We start from the raw sequence: 9,549 nt of genomic DNA on the forward strand, positions 1-9,549 counted from the left end.
TAGAACTCTGTTTTTGTTGAAGTGCCCCTAAAGCAGCTTTAATAAGTCACACACTTTTAGTAAAGGATAAAATATTTATTTATAGTCTCATATTAAAGGTAGGCCTCAACTTGCAAGACAATTGTTGGCAGTATGTACGACATACCAGTAATTTCCATGGAATGGAATCAGACAAAAGACCTATTAAGTATGTACTAAGAGGAACATCTGTGATAAACAATATACTTACATCTCCTAGACACGCGACATTTAGAGGACGGGGTAGGGCAGGGCTTAAGTCAAATTTCAGTCAGCTTTTACATATTACCCTGGAATTCAACACCTTTTTCCCCCCATTCACACTGAAAAACAGGCTTATCTTGACATTCTCTGTCATAAATGGGGAAAACAACATTTACCAAATTTATATATTCCCAAAAATTGCAAGAACCATACAAACTGCAGTACATTTTTTGGATGCCATGATATTAATGCAAACTGAATGCATTTCTTTATAAAATCTTTTTTTTCTCCAGCCAGCTAAATTTCTTCCCTAGACCAAGCTAAATATACAACCCAAGTCTGGAAATTTTCTCCGAAAAAAATGAACAACCTGTTTTAGCTATTTGATTGATCTCTGGAGGGGATTACTTAATTCATTAACTGTGCTGAAGTAGGTTCACATTCTTCTGTGGAAAAGTACAAATATTTAGAAAGGTTAACAAGTCCATTGAAACAATTATTCTAGAGTGAACGCAAGTACTAAACAGGTTCTTTAACATATTCAACAAGAGGATAACAAAAAAGAACATTTTTGCAGTGCTTGGAGCTGTACGCCTCGTATGCCCTTTTGGGTTCCTACAGAAGGGGTTACACACGAGGGCACAGAAAAAGCATTGAGTCCTTACATCGCAAAGCTGCCTTATTTCGGGTTTGGGCTGTTGGTTGTTGCTGCCAAGATGTGGGTGCCAGGACATAAGACAAACTGAGAGAGTTGAGGAGGGAGGCCATACTAGAGAGAGAAAGACAGGAGCTGTGTGTTGCCTTTCTAACATGAGTCCTCCTACCCTTTTCAACATCCCTCCTTTGGCCTGGCCCAGCATCAAGGAAGATTCTGCAGATGTGAAACTGTAGGTTGTGGAGTCTCTGGTTGGTGCACACCGAGGAAGAGGAGGGAGCCTAGAAAGCAGGAGAGGTGGAGGAAGATTTTTTTAAAAAATCACTGCACAGGGTGCTGCAGAGATCCTCCACCCTCCAGCCTAGGAGATCCTGGAAGAGCCTGAGAACAAGGTGCTCTTAGCTGGCCTCCAGACGAAGCTTCTTCCGGGTGGGTGGCTCCTCTGGCTCGGACTCTGAGCTGGAATCAGAGCCCCCGTCAAAGGCCGAAACTGCACTGCCCTTGGGATTGGTGTACAGGCTGCTGTCTGAGGACGAGTAGTTGGCCTGTAGCTGCGTGGTCCCCTTGACCTTCTCCAGTGCACGAACTGTAACGAGAGAAAAAAAACAAGAGAGCTCAGTACCAGAGCAGTCAGCAGGAAGACAACCAACACTATAAATAAGTAGATAAATACAGATAAGTATTGATATGTTCTAGCAGAAGAATTTGGTCCAGGACTTTGTAATCCCCGATACATTTTACTGGCTGATGTAACTGATTGGCCATTCAGTATCATACTTTAACCTTTGAACAGTGTAGAGCATTGGGGTCCTGCGGTTACAAAATCCAGTACTGAATCAAATACCACCAGTACTAAAAACTCCACTTCTTAAAAGCTGACTTAAATACAGTTCCTGATCCAACACTGTTATTCTACTGGCTATTAAGTTTATTTAAAAGCCAGGGGAACACAAGCTGTGGTGTACATTTCAGTGGAACTGGAGAAGGCTGCTTTGCACCTGGACTTTTAGTCATAGATCCAGCAGAAAATCTCAAAGCATTGAGAACCCACACAGAATATCTGGCCAAAGGGATTTTGCTTTTCTGAGCAGATGTCTAGTGCGTAGTTTGGCACAGGGCACACTGAGCATATGGCCACGTGGTCTGGGGGTGATGGAACTCGGCTCAGCGAGCCTGACGCTACCCACCTTGCTGCTCCAGCAGAGCGTTCTGCCTTTTCAGGTCGTCAATGTCCTGCTGGTGTGTGTGGTTTTTCCGTCGCATGTACTGGATGTACTCTGTGGCTTTGTCTAGGATTTGAGCTCGAGATGCCTGTTTGATAGATTGCTGTCAGCAACAAACGGACAACTAAAATACGCTGCAAGGTTACATTGTCCTTATCACATTACTAAAGAATCAAAGAATCATGAGTGAACTCTGAATTAAAAAAACAATCAGTCTAAATATATTTATATATATACTCTGTACAATGACTTCTCACACAACTCCACAGTTCCTCATCAAATCATTCAGGCTTCTCAGACATGAGAATGATAGCTGATCAGGCACATTTGACGTAACATGCTTAAAGAATTAAACAAAAAGCATTGTGGTTCTTTTAATAAATATTTTACAGCATTACATCCAATTTAGCACAGCAATTAGGTGTAGCAGAGGCAATAATGATTCCCCTAATCTGTTCAGAAAGGCTTACTGTAAACAGTCGTACTGGCCACCCCCACTTGCTAAGCTACATGCTGAAGTCACTGAGGGCATTTCACGCACCACCTCAGCAGACACACAAACAAGGGCCTGTGGGGGGGGGGAAGGTAATTTCATCTCTAGGTCAAAACGCGTCTGTGACACTCCAATGCCCTCAATGTCAGACACGTCAAAACAAGTGGCAGTGGAATTTCTCCAGAACAACAATTAGGCCTGTGTTTGGGATCAGTCAGCCTGGACTTCCCTCTGCTCTGTGCTCAACTCTAGCTCTAGGCTGCACCTGCCAAATCATTTAACTAGTATCTCGTGTTAATATTCAAATGATCAAAACTGGCAGGCTTTACATCAGACTAGGAAAAACATCACACATTAATCCAAACTCATGCATGCAATGACAAAGAACCTTTATGAGTTGCTTGTGCTCCTTCTCCTTTTACCAGTGACGTTTACCAACCTTTTCCCCTTGCAAGGCCGGCACGGAATCCCGAAGGCTGTGAAAGCTGTCTTTGATGTGGTCCCTACGTTTGCGCTCCAGCGCATTGTGGTGTGCCCGTTTGTCTGCCTGCAATGAGAGAGTCACAGGGGGGGCTTCACAGCAGCACTACTGGCCACAAATCCTCCATTACAGTGACACTGTGCTAAAATGGACACCAATGTTTTCTCTAGGGGTCACCTATGGCTGTGTGTCTACTCTTCATACTTTGCTCTCATATTTACCTACGTTTCTCATAATCTCACAAGGCTTGAAAGGAACAACAATTTTAATGTCACTTAAAAAAAAGGCCCATGACAAATGAGCCAACTTAGCCATTTGTTAGGTGGGTAGGTTTTCCACACGGCAAACCTTCACTTTAGAACTAAACACTGATACTGAAACTAAAGCACATTGATTTTTTTTTTTTATGGAAAGCTTTTCTAAAAAAAAAAAAAAAAAAAAAGTGTTCCAAATGATTTGTCTATCATTTACCTAACTGTCTTTCCTTTTTTTGCTGAATGCTTCATTGTCCTACAGGACAGAAAATGTGCTCTAATGAAACCTGACAAACATCTCCATTAAGCCCAGTTTAGCTATTCCTGGACTCCTGCATGGAGGAAATGACATGTCTGCCAGAGTCAATTGTCACGAGGCTTGGCCAGAGCTGCATTACCTACAACCACAGCTGTAAAACTCGTTTCACCTCCAGTGACTCATTAACGGATGTCTCTTTTGCATCTGAACAAAACTAATTTAAGCAAAAACAAAACTAAACTAAACCTGACAGTGATCCGCACACAAACACATGTACACACTAAAGCCCCACTGAACAACACAAAGATTAAGAGATACTAGTGGTAGGGTGCGGACCTGAAGCAGCAAATCATGAGTCAATATGGCTGGAATGTCAACAACATTGTGTTTAATCCACAGGACGATTATAAGTAGTGTCATGTAAAGACTGGGCAGGGCAGGACATTTCTAGTGTGTCTTGGGCAAAAACTGATAGTTATAATGGATCTTAAATGAGGAATAAATGAGGGAAGAAAAAAAAAAAAAAAAAAAAAAAAATCACACGTCATGTATCTACTGAAGAGTCACTCTAGAGAAGCTAGGCAAACCTACATTTCTTTACAATGCTAGTGACAGAAACCAGTGGACTATACTACAAAAACATTTTAATACAGTATCTTAACCAGTGAAGCTACTAGGGGTGTAATGGTACATGTGTTCGGGGGTCATGGCTTGGTGCACACAGCTGCACGGACAATACACAATATGTGCTATTAGTGTATATACAATATTTTCACAAACGCATAATTTGGATGGAGTTACATAGTATTGCGGGAACTATAGTGGTTTAGGAGTATCGCTATGGTAACTGTAGTACTGTTTTATATAACCTTTAATGTTTTCTACACAAATTATCTACAGTGGTAAATTCATGAAAATCGTTCTTTTGGTATTGTTCTTCTTTACAATGCCCTGCATGTATTTCATGGAAGTAACCAGAGGATAACTGTTAATGCAAATAACAGAAGGCCACAACCTCCGAAAGTAAAACTTTCTCAAAGTCTGACTATTAGTAGTGTCACATGTACATGAAATGTACTGTAGGTGGACTGTCCTTTACAAACACGTACCATATGTAATATCCTATCAACATTCCAAAGTCTGCTAAAGTATCTAAATGTGCTAATCATGGCCTGGTTATCTAAAAACAAACACTTCATCTCAGCCCAAAAGACAGTTTTTCCTTGTTTGAAAACATAAAAGGCACTTTGGGCACAACCCAGACATCTAGACTCCAATCTTGTTCAGCAACTCTTCATCGCTAGCCACAAACTGACACCTTTGCTGGAACTACCACTATTTAGCCAACAGCCCCAAAATTTTCCCCTTTACTGTAGTGTATATATATGATATAGATATATATAGATACAATTAGAAATAGCAGTAATAGCAGTATCCATGTATGTCACGGTATCAGGTGACATTTAAATGAACATTAAAATTTAATGAGCTTAAGCTTCCTGATGGTACTCTATGCTAAAGTCATGCCTGTATGGACCAGAAAGAGCTTATTTTGACTACACAAGTTCTTTTAATTCATTTTTTTCACCCCTCCCCCAAAAAACATTCACAAACCATGACAAAGTACTGGAGCATAAGCTTGTGCTGGCTAAAACAGTGGTGACAGTAGTGACTGGTATGCCTCTGAAAGGGGCGTTATACAGTGTACTGCACGCCATCTGGGTGTCTCCTGAGCAAACCGGTTAACACTGCATGCACATTTAAACATCCCGAGCACGTGCATTGGGTACGTCTAGAATGTTGTACTAAAGTTTACAAGGACAAAAATCTTGGCAGATGCTTGGAAGTCATTCCTGTTACATAAGAGGTTACCTGAGTAACCCTGACACGGTGTTCCTAGAAATCACTTAAGCCTGGGCAGAGCCTTACGCATTGCGAGGTATGTAGATGTCACACCTATGCTGCCCATTATATTTACTACAATCTAGCATCCTAATACACCACTGTTTTATGGTTCTCTTAAGGCAAACACAAAGGTAAACACCACACTAATGCACCTGCCGTTCCGCATACACTACTCTTCCTTTTTATTCCGGTTCTTACTCTTATACAATCACTGAGCACTTTGTTATAACATATATATAATAGCCAATCACATGGCAGCAGTGCAATGCATAAAATCATGCATGCACAGGTCAGAAGCTTAGTTCATTCGAATCATCAGAATGAAGAAAAATTGGGACCAGTTATTTTGAACATGGCAGACAGGCTGGTTTGGATGTTTCTAGAACTGTTGATCTTCGGGGTTTTCAGGACAACGCTCTCAAGTTTAGCCATGATGGTGCAATAAATAAAAAACATCCAGTGAGTGGCAGTTCTGCAGACGGAAACACAGACAACCACTCTGAGAAGCTTTCCTGCTCACCACAGTTGTACAGAGTGCACAACATGCTGAACTTTGAGGTGGCTTTAAGGCCACCACGCCGGGCTCCACTTCTGCCAGTCAAGAACAGAAAGCTGAGACCACAGTGGGCCCAGGCTCACCAAAAACTGGACAGGTGAAGCCTGGGAAAATGTAGCCTGGTCTGAAGAGTTTATTTCTACTGAGATACACAGATGTTAGGGTTAGAATTTTACACCACCACCAGAATCCATGGACCCAATGTGCCTTGTGTCAACAGTCCAGGCTGATGGTGGTGGTTTTCCTGGCACACTTTGAGATGGTTAATACCAATGATTGTTAGGATACTGTAGCCTATTTGAGTATTGTTGCTGACCATGTGCATCCCTTTATGTCCACAATTTACTCATCTTCTAGTGGCTACTTCCAGCATGACGATGCACCATGTCACAAAGCAAAAACGTCTCAAAATGGTTTCATAAACATCATGATGGAGTTCAACGTCCAGTGGTCTTCCCAGTCACTAGATCTAAATCCAACCATACGCCTTAGGGACGTGGTTGAATGGAAGATTTGCAGCATGAAAGAGCTCCTGATAAATATGCTGAAATTGTGCGATGCAATCATGTCAAGTGAAATGTTTCCACCATCTTGTGGAATCAATGCCAAATATTACAGGTTGTTTTAAGAGCAAATGGAGGCCCAGCTCAGTATAGTGCTCAGTGATTGTATACATTAGTGGATGCTGGGTACTTCTGCTTTTATTTGAGATGTACACTGTTCACTATGGCTGTGTTACCACTTTGCTATGCTGGTCATGGTCAGTATTTCTACATCTTTCCTCCATGTATTGTGGCTACATGACACACTCAGCAGGCCCTTTCATTCTGCAGAAAGATGCCAGATAATTGCAACAATAGATTGTGTAATAATAACTGATGCTTATGATGCTTTTATATCTGTTCACTATTTATTCAGTGAACATATGGCGCTCTTTACTAAATAATGCAACTGTGAGATCACTATTATTTATTTGCAATATCTGGATTTCAAGAAGATCAGAATCTCCCACAGAAGGAGGTCCAGTGTGTACTGAGGATGTTTGTATACTCCTTTTCTTATTAAATCCATGCCACTACATGTTTATGGAATAAAACACTTAAATATTTAGGACATTCATGAAAAATAGAGCTGTTTGGGGCAAAACAAAAGGGCGTAGTAATTGCTCGGTCTCACACCTGGTGTCAAATGTGCCTCAAATATACATGAAATGCTGTAAATATTTTAAATGTTCCTGAAGAAGTGCTGGGCGACATAATCACCCAAGTGGTATTCTGTAGTACTGACCATGACCGTGCTTTTCAATATTGTCATATTAACTAGATATATTTGACAGTAGGGAGACACCAATATAGGAAATGTTGTCCAGTTTTTTTTTTTTTTTTTACATACACATCTGCTGGTGCAAGTATTAATAAATACAGATTTTATCTGATAGAAACTGATCAGTATGTCCTGATACTGACATGGGAACTGCATAATGCCCATGAAGTAGCAAGGTTCCTACAGCCAATCACTATGTTTACATTTTCACATTTTAGTCTGCAGTATTTCTCAGGACCTGAGAGTTAACCAGAACACATGGCATTAACCATATGCTTCCGAACTGTTTTTTAAGAACAGTTTGAAGCATTAAAAAAAAAAGTTTCCATTCTGAAAATGGGCTTTCTGCCTGGTTAATATTTAGAATACCTTCAAAGGCTCTATTTTAGTAGAAGAAACTAACAAAACAATCCAAGCTGTAGCAGGTTTAGAAAGCCTTTAAATGCACAGCAGCAGGACCCAGCAATCATGGGACACTGTGATATATTTGAAAAACACCATAATACTGATCACCACCCAGCACATCATCACAAACTAGCCAAATACACACAACCATTTCAGATCACCAGGTCTGAGGAGGCCATGCGGTCGGACATTTGAAGCCACCCATTTCACAATCTCCTACTATTTATGGTGCTTGTTTTAAAAAGGCCTCAATAATTAAACAGCACACATTATCCTTAAAGTATCACGTATGTACTAAGTACCAAGTACCAAGACACCCCTTCTGTGTGAATTTAGTAACTGCACTCAAACAGATTGTAATCTCCATAGAAAATCAGTTCCAGTACAGTGGGACACTGCATCAGGTAGGTGAGTGTAAACACACACCCCCCCCCAGCACCGGGCTGTGGAACAGTGGACCCCTGCTCTCCCGAGTGATGGAGCTCCATCAGTACCTGTACCTGACCTCAGTGATGCTCTCACGACTGAAAGCCAACAAATCCTCACAGCAATGCTACGAAACCTAGTCCAACACCTTCCCAAAAGAGTGGCAGAGGCTGTTAGAGGGACAAACCCCCCAATGATTAGCCATGATCTGAGAAGAAACGCTGGGCGAGCAGGTGTCCACAGACCTTTTGGACATGCAGTGTATAATTAAGACGTACACCTCTCTATTGTTCAGACCTGCAAGACCTGTGCTAGACGGTCACACAGACACACAGGACGAAATTAGAAGGGATAATGTTAGCCAGCACAGACTCTAATATGGACATGATGTTCTGGTCGTGGCGAACTAGCTAAAGCCCCGGCTTAACCGGCCTTCCTCTCGCCGCATCGGTGGCCCGCTGAGCTGCTCTATGAAACAGGCAGCACTGGCCAGCCAGCCTGCCTGCCTGCCTGCCTGCCGTACACAAGCTGCAAAATGAACCGTCAACTGCTTATTACATGTGTGTGATTGGGCTTGGCCTCTGGTTCTGTATGTGGCGTTAAATCATTGGTGTTGAGCACAGTAAGTTAACGTTACCTACCCGACCACACAATGTCAAAAACAGAAGGCGTTATCGCCGTTAAAGGCTAAAAGTGGAGTAATTGCTCCGCTTACTACGCACCACAGAGTGAAACCTCGAGGATTCTTCCTGTAAAAAACACAAAAACAAACAAAAACACAACAGGACAAGCAAGAAATGAAGCTAGCGATTAACTAGGTTTGGATATGACTGATAATAATCTGGATGTAATGGTAGCACTAGCTAAACGTGTCTGTACTGAGCTACTTTCGTGTTCTTAAGCACTGCAGTCAATAAAACAGCACAGAAAATAACTGGAGCACATAGCTATAGCTAGCTTTAGGAGCTAGAGACCCAGCTTTGCTTACTACTCGTTTTTCAGTGCGTTCCCGTTAGGACTGAATCGTTAATGTGAACGACACCGCTGCTAGCTGGCTAAAGCGCTTAGCTGGGAGCTCCACAAACCGAAAACACACACGGCTCCTCGGCCGAGCTCTCGCTCCCTGCGACGGGGGGACAAACACAACAAAACAAGCCCAGGAGCAGAAATATCAGCTGTACTCACGTCACTGTCGACCTCGATATCATCGTTGTCGCTCATTCTTCGGTGAAGTGGGTTAATCTCAGCGAAGTTGGCCTCTGGAAACCGACATGAAACGGACCAAACCGTCACCAACAGTAAGAGAAACGGAGCGAAGACCAACGGATGAAACTCCGCCGCGCGTGA

General features: G+C 42.1%; 1 protein-coding gene across 2 annotated transcripts; it reads right to left on the reverse strand.

Moving 5' to 3' along the window:
• Positions 1–54: 54 nt before the first annotated feature.
• Positions 55–9,549, reverse strand: max (myc associated factor X). Of its 2 annotated transcripts, none has more exons than XM_072685410.1 (4): positions 9,388–9,549; positions 3,033–3,140; positions 2,065–2,188; positions 55–1,463 (listed from the first exon to the last, which is right to left on the reverse strand). In XM_072685410.1, exons 1-4 carry the CDS (start codon positions 9,421–9,423, stop codon positions 1,276–1,278), a joined length of 456 nt encoding a protein of 151 aa, XP_072541511.1. In that variant the 5' UTR covers positions 9,424–9,549; the 3' UTR covers positions 55–1,275. The 2 variants fall into 2 exon arrangements, with proteins under 2 accessions (XP_072541511.1, XP_072541502.1); XM_072685401.1 differs by having other exon boundaries at positions 2,065–2,203.

Source organism: Salminus brasiliensis, chromosome 1, assembly GCF_030463535.1.
Source record: "Salminus brasiliensis chromosome 1, fSalBra1.hap2, whole genome shotgun sequence".
In the NCBI taxonomy this organism is placed as follows: Eukaryota; Metazoa; Chordata; class Actinopteri; order Characiformes; family Bryconidae; genus Salminus; species Salminus brasiliensis.

What these genes read in the sequence shown, in the direction of transcription:
- max (XM_072685401.1), bottom strand. Translation starts at nt 9,423, where the DNA reads ATGAGCGACAACGATGATATCGAGGTCGACAGTGAC. An exon ending in CGGCCTTGCAAGGGGAAAAG is followed by an intron (nt 2,204 to 3,032) that starts GTTGGTAAACGT and finishes TGTTGCTGACAG; the next exon opens with CAATCTATCAAACAGGCATC. An exon ending in CGCTCTGCTGGAGCAGCAAG is followed by an intron (nt 1,464 to 2,064) that starts GTGGGTAGCGTC and finishes CTCTCGTTACAG; the next exon opens with TTCGTGCACTGGAGAAGGTC.